The sequence below is a fragment of the Bidens hawaiensis genome, unplaced genomic scaffold (assembly GCF_021521415.1).
Source record: "Bidens hawaiensis isolate Kalapana, Puna unplaced genomic scaffold, B.hawaiensis_p1.1 tig00026913_1, whole genome shotgun sequence".
In the NCBI taxonomy this organism is placed as follows: domain Eukaryota; kingdom Viridiplantae; phylum Streptophyta; class Magnoliopsida; order Asterales; family Asteraceae; genus Bidens; species Bidens hawaiensis.
Genome location: NW_027494347.1, coordinates 30,828 through 44,902, shown reverse-complemented (window position 1 = coordinate 44,902; position 14,075 = coordinate 30,828). Strand labels below are relative to the sequence as shown.

Here is a 14,075-nt window from a genome sequence, read left to right as displayed (position 1 = left end):
TAAATAGTTGAGATTTTGGACCCCTGCCAAAAAGAAGAAACATAGGCCTTTCTATACAGCTATATTTGGATCTTATTGTTATAAAAACAAAAGAAGGGGTTAAATGAATCAAATAAAAAACCAGCTACCATGAAAACATAAAAAGCCCCATGAAAATAATTCAGAACATTTTGGAAGATAATGTATGGAGATTAAATTAAAAAAAAAAAAAAAAAAAAAGACTTTCTTATTTTCTTACAAAAAAGGTCCCTAAACATACTTTTTTTTGAACGGACCTAAACATACTTTTGATGAATAAAAGTCATTGTACATACATGTAAATCGAACACGAAAAAGGTCCCTAATAAAATTTTGTTATGTTAAAGTCCGTTAACTTGTCTAAAATGCATGAACTTGTGAAAAAAAATAATAAGTTGTTATATCTTAAACTTGTGAGTGTTTGATTAAGTGACACTCAACGTTTATGAGAAAAAGTTATATAATCTTATTGGAGGAGTTTATTAGGTAACTACTAACGAGTCATTTTTTTGTAGCCAATAGCCTCTTGGTCTATTGGCATCTAGTGTTTACTCATACCAAATTAGTGTATGTCCGAGTCCCACAATGTAAGCAATTGGTAAATTATAGGAGTAGATTTTACTTTTTACATGGCATGTCTGTCTATTATTGTTTTTTAACATATAACTTGTGACGTCGTGTTGCTTTATATTTGTGCTCATGGGTTTTCATGAATCAAGTAGAAGATTCTATCATTCTGTGAGTATAAGCATGAGTCTCATCACATAGACACATACTCGCATGGTATGGTCCTCGACTTATTTCACGCCACATACTTCGTACTTACAACATTAAAACTTAATACCACTTCAAAAAAAATTGAAAAATGTTACAAGCAAAAGTTCAAACAATATGATTATGCACAGATAATATGTTAAGAAAAACTGAGAAGCGAGAACCAAATGATGACTCTAACTTTCTTGTGATTGTGCCAAACAAGACAAACTACATGGAAACTCCGCGGGTTGACCGATGGAATTGATCTCTGCAAAACAGAGGCGTTGTCACCCACGCCACCTGTAACCACCGTGGTGTGAGAATCAATAATCGGAGTCAAGATCGAAAAAGTACGAACAAGCATCTGTGTATGAGCGTGAATATGAAAGAATGAACGCATTACCTCATGACAATCTAGTTATATTGGCGAATCAAAGCCACGTGTCACTATCACTAAGATACTGTATCCAACCCGTTATCGATCAAAGTCACCAAACCTGTCCGTATTAAATCTAACCTTATTATTATTATTATTGTTATTATTATTATTATTATTTTATTTTATAAGTAAAAGAGAGGGTTGGTGTCACAAGAGCATTTTTTAGTTTTTTATTGCCTATTTTGTTTTCTTGCGATCTGACCTTAGGCACCGTTATTTTGACAAAATTGTTTGGTTTTGTAAATCAACTTGCCTTTGCCCGGTTGGTAACTAGTGGATTGTATTATTTACTGGTTTGGTTTGTTCATGTAACATACCCGGGTCCAAGTCTTCTTTTTGACCAAAGGGCATTATCATTTTTCTGGTTTTTTTCTGATCCACTTAGGTGGAGCCCGGTTGTTGTAAACGTGTGTATATTTACGAAACGTGTATTACAGTTTAATTTTGACAACATAACGAACATAACGCAAATCGATCAAATGTCAACTTTGTTTTTCTTAGTTCTGGCACCGTCACGAATGTGATGGAAACCGACAGAACTCACGTAGACTCATCGCATTTTGTATTAGTTCTATTTCTTTAACAAACTTAACAAAACCAATCGAATGCCAACTTTGTTTATGTATTTATTTTTATTCTTTTTTAGTTTTGATAACGTAACAAACCTAACTGAGACCGACCGAATTTACGTAGATCCTCAACACCCGGGATTGACGACGTTCAAAAGTTTTAACGACGCCCGAGTTTTAGTTCTAATACCATAACGCACGTAACTGAAACCGACCGAATTCGTGTTGACTTACCGCCTCAATGTCTGACGACCGACAACTCTTGAGTTTTACCACCATCCAGAATTTACCAACCTGTTCCGACGCGCTATACCGGGTGTAACACTAGTATAGAGTAAAAGAGATTTTTGGTGCCACAAAAGTAAAAGTGTCATGATTTAATTTTTAGATATATTATATATTAGATCTTTATGAAGTTTGGGCATAAAAGTTAGTTTTGCCTTGTGGTAGTGTTTGTTGGTTTGATGTTGTTTTACCCGACTACCCTGGTTCGAATCTTGGAGAAGGCAAATCAATATTTGTTTTTTTTCCCTTTATACCAACTATACATCAATTATATTTCTTGCATTTTTTTTGTTTTAACAAATCGAATTCGCGTGCTTTGATTACCTCAACGTCCGGTATCGATAACTCTTGGGTTTCAACAGCGCCCGTGTTTAGTGATCCCGCCTCAATTTATATATGTTTTTCGCTTTACTTCCGGTATCATGACGAATGTAATCGAATGAATAGATCCGGTACTGTAATGAGCATGACGTAAACCGACCAAATTCATGTAGACTCAATGCTTCAACGATTGCGACCGAAAACGCTCGGGTTTTACCAACACTTATTTTAACGACCTACGTCACCTCATTGGTCCACCTCAACTTTTGTTTTATTTTTTGTTTTAGTTTGGTACCATAATGAACGCAAGAAAAACCTTAACATACATGACAAAAACTGTCCGGACTCATCGCCTTAACATCCAAGACCGATAGCGCCCGAGTTTCACCAACATTGCTTATACCGTAAAGAACGTAACGGATACTGATCGAATTCACATCAACTCACTGTCGATTTTTACCAACGTCCATGCATACTTTTTGTAAGCATGTTAATTTAACGAATTTTTTAGGTTTAGTTTCAATAACGAACATTGAAAATATTCACAAAATTCATGTTCACTCTCCTCTACTACCCTCGGGTTTTACCGACTGATTTCCCCCCACAACACACGGGTAATTTACTAATTATTATTGTCAACAAGCACTCTTATACTTTTATGTATAAGTCTAAAACGTTATTATTATTATTATTATTATTATTATTATTTTCTTCCTTAATAGACAAGATATATATTATTCCCAACAATTCAAATCAAATCAAATCGTTCATCCCAGTTATTCAACCTCAGATCCACTACAAGAATCAACCCAATTTTCCTATCATCTGGTTTTCAAGTTCAGGTTGGTCTAATCGTCTTATGTATACTTATTAATCTTTTGGTAGCTGATCATTCCTTCAAAATCGATCAGTAGATTGATAATGAGATATGATTGATTTCTGTTTGTGGGATTGTTATTATGTGGTAATTTCATTTGCAGGCAATAATAAGATGAGTGAGGTATTTGAAGGTTACGAACGCCAATACTGCGAGTTATCCGCGGCGCTGTCCAAGAAGTCTACATCGGCTACTCTTCTCGATGGAGGTGACTGACTAGGACTACTCTAAACCCTAACTTCATTCTCATTCTTATAACGTGTGTAGGGGATTGGATCAAACATGTTTTAGTTGATCTACAACTATGAGATAATAATAATAATAATATAATGTATGTAGAAAATATAATTGTTTACCATCATTTGTTATGTGGATTGAGATTCTAGAAATAAGCTGCTTGATTGTTCTTCACATCTAGATACCGCTAGAGCGAAGAGCTGTTGGTGAGTTGATTCGTATTAACTACTGGCTAGATGATGCAGGGAGACAAGTACTGATGATTGTTTCCTATTTCTCTCATCTAGTCTATCGAACAATGAACTTGATCTTTATTACATTATTTCTTCCATATGTGTTGCTTGTTTTCATTTTCATTTGGTGAAGATAAGAAAAGCTAGCATCTTTCTTCATCCAAATTTGGTTTATGGAAATCTACATGCAGCGTGTTGTCTTCTTTGGTTTATATGGAAATCTGCATACATCCAAATTTGGTTTATAAGAAAAGTAAGCACTTAGAGTCCCTCTGCCAGAGGTTTCAGGCTTGGTTTCAGTATAGGTTTTCTGCCATTAAGATCACCTGCCCAGCGCAAGCTGCAATTTACCTTGTCCCATTTGTTAGTAGTGTATTGGTGTGGTCCTATGAGATAAACGAGAGCATATTATTTTTGGCCAATTGTGTTGTCTTCTTTGTTTTTCCTTTGAGTTTTATCATACTGTGACTTTTGAATATGGAAATGCACTTTTCTTCACTTGCAGAGCAAAAGAAACAGAAACTTTCTGAAATAAAAGTTGGGCTCGATGAAGCTGAATCTCTGGTATCGTATTGCCCCGTTATTGTTGTAAATTAATTTCTTATATATGTGATTACTTATTAATATAATCTTGGAATATTGGTCCAGATACGGAAAATGGACCTTGAGGCTAGAAGCCTGCAGCCGAATCTGAAAGCTATTCTTCTTGCCAAACTAAGAGAATACAAATCTGATCTCAATAATCTAAAAAGTGATGTTAAACGAATTTCTTCAACCAACTTAAATCAGGCTGCTCGAGATGAGTTGTTGGAATCAGGAATGGCTGATGCAGCAAATGTATGCTTGCTAATCTTATGTGACTATGTCACAGGTGTATGATTTAAAATATTATCTTTGTAATGAACTTTAACAAATCTATAATGTCGCAGGTTTCAGCAGATCAAAAAACAAGATTACTTATGTCAACAGAAAGATTGAATAAAACCAGTGACCGAGTGAGGGATAGTAGAAGGACGATGTTGGAAACTGAAGAACTCGGGGTTTCCATTCTTCAAGATTTAAACCAACAACGACAATCGCTCTTGCATGCACATGGAACGGTATGTCTTATTAACAATTTAACATCATTCACATTATTAATTTTCTTTTAAACTTATGGTTTTGTGTTTGTATGTTTCAGCTTCATGGGGTTGATGATAACATAGGCAGGAGTAAAAAGATTTTGACCAACATGTCAAGGAGGATGAGCAGAAATAAGTGGATTATTGGTTCTATAGTTGCGGTACTTGTTCTTGCTATCATCTTGATTCTCTACTTCAAGCTGAAGTAGTGTTTTAAGCAAGATTGTTCTGCTTGATACTCCAACTTTTTACCAATCCTTTGTTGGTTATGTTATGTTGTGAGGCGGATTTACATTGTATTATTGTGTCTGGATTGTTTTGTGATTGATTGAAACATTAATCCTGTTTGAGTATATACATCAAATCCAAACTTTGTTCTTTTATCTTGTTATGCAAAACATCCTTCGAAATTAAGTTTTTACAAAACCACAAGCATTTTTACAGGCTTTGTACACAATTCTTTGCACTGAAAAATGTTGAATCCAATCGGTCTAAGATGAATCGTGATAGCTCAAACTAGTTTCTTTGCGCGTTCGTTTCTGAATTTGCTATAATCCGCTAGCAAGCTGCCATTCACCTTCTCCTTCATGTTCTCCACCAACCGCCTCAAAACCTATCATCAAAGTATTAGTTATTAGTTATACCGATTGGAGGTAGTGGTTTTTAACCAGTTTACTTTGAAAATGTGTGGATTTGGCTGTATAATATCTTAAATGGGGAAATTTGAAAATGCAATAAAATAAAATGGGTCAAATGAGCTATAATATGTTTAGCTCACTAAAAGTTGTGTTTTTTTTTCAAAATGTAGCTGAATATAGTATCAACCATACTTAATACATTGATTATATGATAGATGAGTCAAATTCCTAGTTCAATAAGCCTTCAGTCACTTGTTTAATCAATTTTATTAATCAGACCGTGTTCGGTTGGACCTGTTTAACCCGTTTAGACGCCTAGTTAAACATGTCGACCCACCAACCCACATATGATCCGTTTAACTCATTCATTACCACCCCACAGCCCGTGGAACACGTTTACCAGTTGATTGCAACCCTTTTACAACTCGTTAACTTGTTTGGCTCGTTTAGATATACGGGTTAAATAGATAAATATGTCATGTTCGGGTTAACTATACAACCTACCATGGCTGGCACCTCTTTGTTAACTATACAACCCATTATTCAATCAACCTACCCATTTTATTTAATCTAAAAAACTCAAAAGAACCAGAACATGCAAACATGGATTTGAAGGTCTAACCGTCTCTGCAACATCTCGGCGAACATCCTCTGGGATCAAAGAAAGCACAGGAGGCAAGTCAAATGTTATGCTCATTGAAAGCTGCCCTTTAAGTCGACTACGGTTTCCTTGTCTATACGGGTACAATGCCCCTTTAACACCGAGTGAGAACTCAGACGGCTTCACGATATCTTCCAGCCCAAGAAGCTCCCATCTTACCTGCACAGCAATAATAACTTATACAAACAGAAAAAAAAAATTATTAACCAGACTTAACAAAAACAAGACTCACAATGTCAAGATCAAGAACTTTGGTCACTTGTGGTGGAACTCCTGTCGGGTAATCATAACCGTTCGATTTACACCTCAACCGCATATCAATCACTGGATTACACGTCAAGAAGAAGAACTGTATAGGTAACATATGCACTCTCCATTCTTCCTGTGAAAAATTCAATTCACTCACAATATCAGTTTAAGGTGACGAATTCATTATCTCTTAATTTAGGTTAAAAGAAACAAAATTCAATCAATTGACTAGGACTGTAAACGAACTGAACGGTCATTTGTGAACCGTTCGGCGGGAAGTTCGCCTATGTTTGTTCGTTTAATAAATGATCGAACATGAACATAGGTCGTTTTCATTAATTTGTGTTTGTGAACGATCGGTAACGTGCTCATTTATTATATTCATTAATTATAGGTCTGTTTCATATGTTTATGATATTTTAATTTGTAACAATCAACCTAACATTTAAAATTTATAGTTTATGTTGAGTTTGTTTCATGAGTAGTTGTTTTAAGTGACAACAAATTTAACTTGTGCTTTGTTGACATTATCAGAATAAAACTGGTGATTGGGGATTATCTAGTCCCAAGTGCTTAACTTTATATTTAATTAAGGTGATTATATCTAATGTTTGGAACACGAACAAGATTTTCCATCCAGTTAGCGTTACAATTGAGAAGTAGGTTCAAGAAATAGTTAATTTGAATTGAAGGCACAGTTAATTTGGGGGAAGAAGATAAGATACATGGTTAAGCGTTTGTCAGGGAAAATAGCTTTGAAAACTCTAGGTTTATCCTCCAAATAGTGATCGTGTAAGTAACATGGAATTCAATGTGTTTAGAGATGTGAATGTGAATACATAATAAAATAATGATATGAAGACACATAGAGGTAGAAAGTAAGTAGAGAATTACGTGAGCTGATTCGTAGAGGTACATGATGATCTTAGTACCGGAACAAGTGCCATATATATATCTATGATTAATAATAATAATAATAATAATAATAATAATAATAATAATAATAATAATAATAATAATAATGCATTTAGGATTGATGATAGGTGGTGGTGATGACGACGGAAAAAGTCGTTACGCGGTGGTGACAGATAGAAGCATTATCTTCTTGATCTTGAAATGAAATGGGATGATGGATTGATTATGTGGAGTGGATGTCAGGTGGCACCTTATCAATGGATGAAGACACCCCACCTCGAGTAAAATTAGGCATCTTGTTACCGAATGAAGAAGGTCAAATTATTTGTGTTCAACCTTTGGGTTGGGCTTATCTAGGACTTTATTGGGCAAAGTAAGGTTTTCAAGCCTTATGGTGCTTGCACTCGCGATGCTGGTTTGTGATGAGCAAAATTAGTATTGGTACAGTCGAATCGGTACTAAAATTTTGAGTTTCGGTACCAGTACGGTACGTGACCGGTATTTCCCGAATTTTTATCTTCAATACTGGTACCGAACCGAATATTTCGGTACCGGTATGGTCCCGATCTCATCCCTAAATCAAAGGTTGGACAAAACCAATTGGCCCAAATCAAAATTAGACAGTTTGGCTAGCGCGCGCACACACACACATTGTTGTTCATAAAAAATATAATATATTATTTTATATTTTTAAATCCGGATCGAGGTCCGTCGACCACCTGGCCCTCCCTTGCTCTGTTCATTAGTTCAACTTAAGGAAGGAACGGAAAGGAAATGGATGAAAAGAAAGGAAGTGTTGTGTTCATGGGTTGCATTTAAGGAAGAAAAGAATAAAATGTGTGTTTCTGAGTTTCATTTAAAGGTAGAAAGAAAAGGAAAGTGAAGGCTTTTATAATGTAAAATCTTTCTTTCCATTTTGAAAGCAATTGGTTGGTAGGAAAGGAAAGGAAAATAAAATGAAAGGAAAGGAAAATGAAAAGAAAAGAAAGGAATTGAAATGTTTACCTTTCTTTTCCTTTTTTCGATAAGTGAGCTCGGGAACACAGCGTGAATAAAGATGGTGTGAAGGTATGCCGCACTAGAAAACAACGCCCTGCAAGGACGTTAATGAGATGCTAGGGGCTAAAAGGTCGAGTTAGCCACGGTTTGTGACTCAAATGTTATCGTTTTTTTAATTATTAATTATTAGTTAATATAACTCAATTATTTAGAACTAGAATTTTGACCCGAGCATTGGGCGGGTATGGTGACATTTTGGTTATTTGGATTTGGCTTACAAATACGTTAGTCACCTAATATAAAGTCATATATAAGTTACACGTGTTAGCAACTATAGGAGCTGCTTAATTTATACGAACGTATTTGCTATTATTTAGGCATCTATCCAGTGGCGAACCCAGAATTTCTTTTCATGGGGGACGGGAAATTTTTAGGAGTTGTTCGGCTATTGTAATACGATAAACTTTTTCCGTTCTGATTCTGGTTGGGTCATATTAAAAAGGATGATCAAACAAATTTTCATATAATTAACAAAAGTACGTCAAGTATACGTACAAATGTATGATCAGTGATGAAAGTAGAAAGTTTTAACCGGAAAGAATCACACTACAATAACAGTAAGTTTTTTTTATCCATGTGAAATAGATAGATGGAGTATTAACGTCAAATAATTTGTTTTTCAAATTCAAAATCATATGACTATTTTAATAATCAACATACAACGCTTGATAATAGAATTGGCTTATTCTCATAGTTTTATTAAGAATAAGAAGTATACTATGTTTTTGTTTTTATATATATATATTCATAAAATTTATAAAAAATAACAAAACATAAACTAAGTAAAACAATAAATAAATCAGAAGAGGTATTCTCATAGAACTAATAAAAAATAACAAAACATAAACTAAGTGACACAATAAATAAATCAAAAGAGGTCTTATTAGATTATATAGTTAATAAAAAGAAACAATAAATATATAATTAAATCATTTAAAGTTTGACCATAAAAAGTTAACATTGTGTGCAGCTTTTTGCCAGATTTATTATTATCATCTTAAAGTTTAAGTAAATAAAATCATCTTTTTCACTGTTAACAGAAGGTGCAGGTTTGCTTCTACACTCATCCTTGTTGCCGGCAAATTTTCCGATCAGTCAAAACTTAGTCTTTTCTTTTTATTCAATGATTTCAATAGTTCAAAAGGGGCGCTTGAAAATTTTTATGGTGGGCGTTCGGGATTTTTACGTATATATAACACTAAAGAGAAAATTTCTAAGGTGGTCAGCTGCCCCATTCTCACTTTAGGTCCGCCCCTGCATCTATCCTGCCAGATTTATACAAAAAAGAAGCTACATGTTGTCATTGCCTATTGTGTATACAAAAAGCCCATGCGCCCTATGCTTGTGGATGTTCTTTCATGTTAAAAACTAACACATGCACTTTAGAAAATGTGCATGCATCAAGTAATTGGTGTCAAGTACATTATATAGGCCGAAAGTGACCTTCCTGATTTAACCCAACCGTTGCCTCAATACCATCATCCTGCAACTGAAAAAAAAGATATTTCTCAGCCTTAGTATGTGGGATATGAGTTCGATAATCGACTTGTGAAATATACTTACACGTCTTTCCAGAAATAGAGAGTTCCTATTTGCTTGGTAACGTCCATTTCTTTATTACCCTTAATTTTAACGGGATGGGCTTTTGGTGTTTTTTGACGGCAAAAAGTCGTGTTGTATGAATTTTTGTGACCTCTTTATTGACTGGCTTATGTACAATGAAAGTATATATTTAGCACCACAGGTATGATATAGATATATCTATTTCAGTCAAACATCCAATTAGCATGAACGACATATTTAAGCAAATGTTTGTCAAGTATAAGGCAAGTTATCATATCACAATAGGTTGTAACCAAGTTAGCTAAAAGAATACCAGATACACTGAATGAAGCATCGATGGACTAATAGTTTGTCAGCTATTTGTTTAATTAGCCGGTTGCCATCTATCAGGTTGGTAATGAGTATTATAATCAAAAGAGGAAGACACAATTGATGATGAAAACCAATTAAAATTTTCTCTCATTCATAAATGAACAGCATATTATCATTAAAACTCTTAAAAGACTATTGTAGATGTAAATTTATATTAAAAAAAACAACAGAAACAGTGAGTACTACAAAACGATAAAAAAAATGCCCATTAACTCACTAAAATAAGGGTATAAAACAAATGTTCCTTTTAAAAATGTTAAGACAATTTATATAACAATTACAAAGAAAACCCGACTAAAAATGTGATTATCATCGAGCCACATATGTAGTAGCTTTGTTTGATTCTTTAAGACTGCCAAGTAGAACTCAACGATATACAAATAACTACAGGCTTCCTTTATTAGCTCACTAAGAATAACTATAGAGAATGATCCAATTTTCAACTTGGACAAAACATCTATATCACCTAAGTTTGACTTCTAAGAGCATATATATCATCCAGTGCAAGAAGATAAAATCATAACTATAATGAAAATCAGAATATTACAAATACGATGTGTTAACACACAGATAGTGATGATTATTACTACAAACCCATGGAAAGCATGTTACTACACACATATAGTTCGAAGATTGACATAAACAACCATTCACCAACCACAACCATAGATTACTATTAATACATTCATTGAGGACTTTTATCAAATGCTTGGTAAGCAGCAAATAAACAGAAAAAATGTTCTCAATCTTGCAAATCCGTTCACAAATAAGAAATGTGGAAATAAATCAAAGATGCTCAACCAAAATTAGGTTCGATTAAGCACAAAAATCAGCTACGATTTGTAGTTAAATTTAAGACGTGAAGAATTAAAAGGCAAAATCGATTCCTAGAGCCGAATGATGTGGTCGAAGGAATGATGCGAAACAAAAAGGTAAGTAGAGGCAAAGTCCGATTGATTAAATGCTTATCGAGAATATTTCGAATGCGAGTTGGATCTTGAAGACAATGAATGATGGGCAAGGATAGAATTTTGAAAAACACCCAACATAGAGGAATCGTAATCTTCTATTTAATACATTTCACTTCTTTATAACGAGAACACATGTTGCCAGGGTGTAAAGAAAACAATCCTCAACCTTTTTTTACCATGTTTCACATTCATTACAAACTCATATACAAAGAATTGATAGGTTTAGAAAATATGTTAAAACTATGTTAGTTATTTAAGGGTTATTGGATTTAATAATCTCAATTTTGATCTATTGATCAAGATTAATCGTGTTCCCAGGTTTCACTTATAGGGAGAAAGGAAAAGAAAGGAAGGGAAAAAAAATAGATAAAATGTGTTCCTGAGTTTTTTTTATGAAGAGAAAGATAATGTTGATGTGTTCTAGAGATTCATTTAACAGAAGAAATGAAAGGAAAGAAAAAGAAAATAGTGTGTTTTAAAGAGATAATTTTTTCTTTCAATTTGAAAGGAATTAAAAAGGAAAAGAAAGAGAAAGGAAATAAAAGGGAAAAAAAGAAGAAAAATAATTCTTTTCTTTTCCTTTCTTGAGTTAAATAAACTTGGGAACACACTAACAATTTTTCTTTTAAAGTTGAGATTGTTAGGAACATGGACGTCTCCGAGAATTTATATGCCTCGGTTAAGCCGAAATAAAAAGGCCCGTAGACTTTAACGAGTAACACAATATTATAAGCAAAAAAAAAAATAGAAATAGGCCTTATGTAAATAGGTTTTTTTGTTTAGCTTAAACAATTAAATTTTTAAATAAGCCTATTTGGTTATGATTTAGGTTGTGTATAAAAAAACATAAATGCTTCAAGTGAGAGTAGAATTTACAAACCTTTTGCTTGAAACTCACACCACTTTACTACTAGACCAACCTAGTTATTGTATAATTAAAGTAAAAACATCAAAATAAATATATTTTGTTTTCATAAATATATATATATATAAATTTGTGTCCCTGAAAATTAAAATGCCCCGGCCGATCGTTCACATTGTCCTATGCCCGAGCCGCCCATGGTTAGGAAATATGTTGAAGGTTGGAAACTCTTTGAAAAATTTCTTTTGAGATAATTGTCATAATGTAAACCATAAAAGTCTACTAAACAATATATGAAATGTTTCACGATAGGTTATCTAAATTAATCAAGTCTTTATCATGGGGTTCATCCTGGTACATGCATTCCTATCCATGCAAGTACATTTTTGAATACTCAAAAAAAAAAAAAGTGTAAACTACAAAGTTAAGTTACATAAATGTTCTTACTGATAAAACAAGTACACCATCTTAGGTTGAAATAGTGACGAGACCATAAACTTTTTTTAAGGTTCAAAAGTTTTAGGGAGAATATGTGTCGGGTAAAGCCACATAGTAAATATATAAAATCAATTTTTTTGGGTACAACCTTTTATTTTGACATATGGTTTCATCATATTTATATTTCCAAAATGTATAAATTTAAACTCAAATGAACTAATAATTTATAAAAAAAATGGATTCAAAGTCTAGGCAAAAATCGTCGGTTATTTGTAACAAATTTAAATTTGCGTACATTTTTCTGGTTCGATTTGAGCTAAAATGCCACCAACTGACAATTCAACAACTGACGACAGTAGGCATTTCATCTCGACAAAAATCATCGACTGAGGGGGTTTTTTTTTAAACTAATTGACTTGTAGGAGGAGTGGTTAAAAATGAATGCCACTCTATCATTTTCTTTATTAGGTCAATTGATCATTGTTAAAAATATTAAAATGGCTATTGGGAATTTGAATATATTGGTTTCAGTTTATAGTTTAAACATTCTAGATATGCCACTACTGCGGTTAAAACATCCTTTGAATTCACCTCTTTTAATCATTCATTTATTTATGATTGAAGTTATTATTCAAGAAAAACCATATATAGCAACTACAGTTATAAACCCAAAACTAACCATAGCACACATTGTTTTCGTGGATTAAAAATCTGAATCGCAACCATATCTAGTTAAACCAATAACCATAAGGATCATCTAGACCATATTTTACGCCATTTTGTTGAACCAAGTACGGGTCAACCGGTTCCGCTACTCCACCATTAGCATCAAGGAAAGCAATCTCCGCTTGAGCTTGTGCTAGCTCTCTTTCTGCTATCCGAATTTGTTGATGCAAAGACCATATTATTCCAGCACACCCATACACGGGATCTTGTATTCTACATTTCGCTTCGGTGTACAACGACTCTACTACATCCGCCCTTAGTTGCACGGGCGTGTTCTACATATATAATATCACACGCACGTAATCAATAAAAAAGGTTCATTATACTATAAACCATTAAACTCAATATTTGAACAAGATTATACATATATGGTCAAGGTTTACCTGGAGTAACTTGCCGAGGTTACTAGCGCCATAAATTTTATGAACGCAAGTGAATCTTTGTTGGCTATCTTTAAGAAAATGTGGTGCGAAAATGCAATCAGGAGGGCATCTTCGCCTGAAATACTTGCAAACCGCACATCGAGTGGAAGTCATTTGATCTATGAATGAAGATCTTAACAAAATCGAAATCTAGTGTTGAGATATTGAAGAAATCTAACGGGAGATTTTGTACGTTTTAGTGTAGAGATTTTGTATAAGCATGAAATTAGTGTAATGGAACGGCTAAATAATTTTAAACATAAAAATTTAAGGTTGATGGTGTGGGTTTTAAAAGAGTGACCCGGGCCACAGTTGGGAATGGTCGCCAAGTTCGGTTTTGGAT

At 33.8% G+C, this 14,075-nt stretch overlaps 2 protein-coding genes and 1 pseudogene across 2 annotated transcripts; 1 reads left to right on the top strand and 2 right to left on the bottom strand.

Moving 5' to 3' along the window:
• Positions 1-3,376: 3,376 nt before the first annotated feature.
• Positions 3,377-5,182, top strand: LOC143574439 (vesicle transport v-SNARE 11-like). The gene is made up of 5 exons (XM_077059056.1): positions 3,377-3,473; positions 4,241-4,299; positions 4,384-4,572; positions 4,665-4,835; positions 4,916-5,182. Exons 1-5 carry the CDS (start codon positions 3,380-3,382, stop codon positions 5,063-5,065), a joined length of 663 nt encoding a protein of 220 aa, XP_076915171.1. The 5' UTR covers positions 3,377-3,379; the 3' UTR covers positions 5,066-5,182.
• A 60-nt stretch (positions 5,183-5,242) lies between these two features.
• On the bottom strand, positions 5,243-6,570 carry LOC143574438 (uncharacterized; the record flags this gene model as incomplete). Its single annotated transcript, XM_077059055.1, has 3 exons — positions 5,243-5,469; positions 6,117-6,314; positions 6,388-6,570. Coding segments are annotated over 3 exons (483 nt in total), but the record flags the coding sequence as incomplete, so codon positions are not given.
• A 6,742-nt stretch (positions 6,571-13,312) lies between these two features.
• Positions 13,313-13,846, bottom strand: LOC143574437 (LOB domain-containing protein 23 pseudogene; annotated as a pseudogene).
• Between the last annotated feature and the right edge of the window lie 229 nt (positions 13,847-14,075).

Bases quoted from the DNA above. Each gene is read 5' to 3' on its own strand.
- LOC143574439 (XM_077059056.1), top strand. From the start codon at position 3,380: ATGAGTGAGGTATTTGAAGGTTACGAACGCCAATACTGCGAGTTATCC. The intron at 4,300-4,383 runs GTATCGTATTGC...ATATTGGTCCAG, and splicing joins TCGATGAAGCTGAATCTCTG to ATACGGAAAATGGACCTTGA. The intron at 4,573-4,664 runs GTATGCTTGCTA...ATAATGTCGCAG, and splicing joins GAATGGCTGATGCAGCAAAT to GTTTCAGCAGATCAAAAAAC.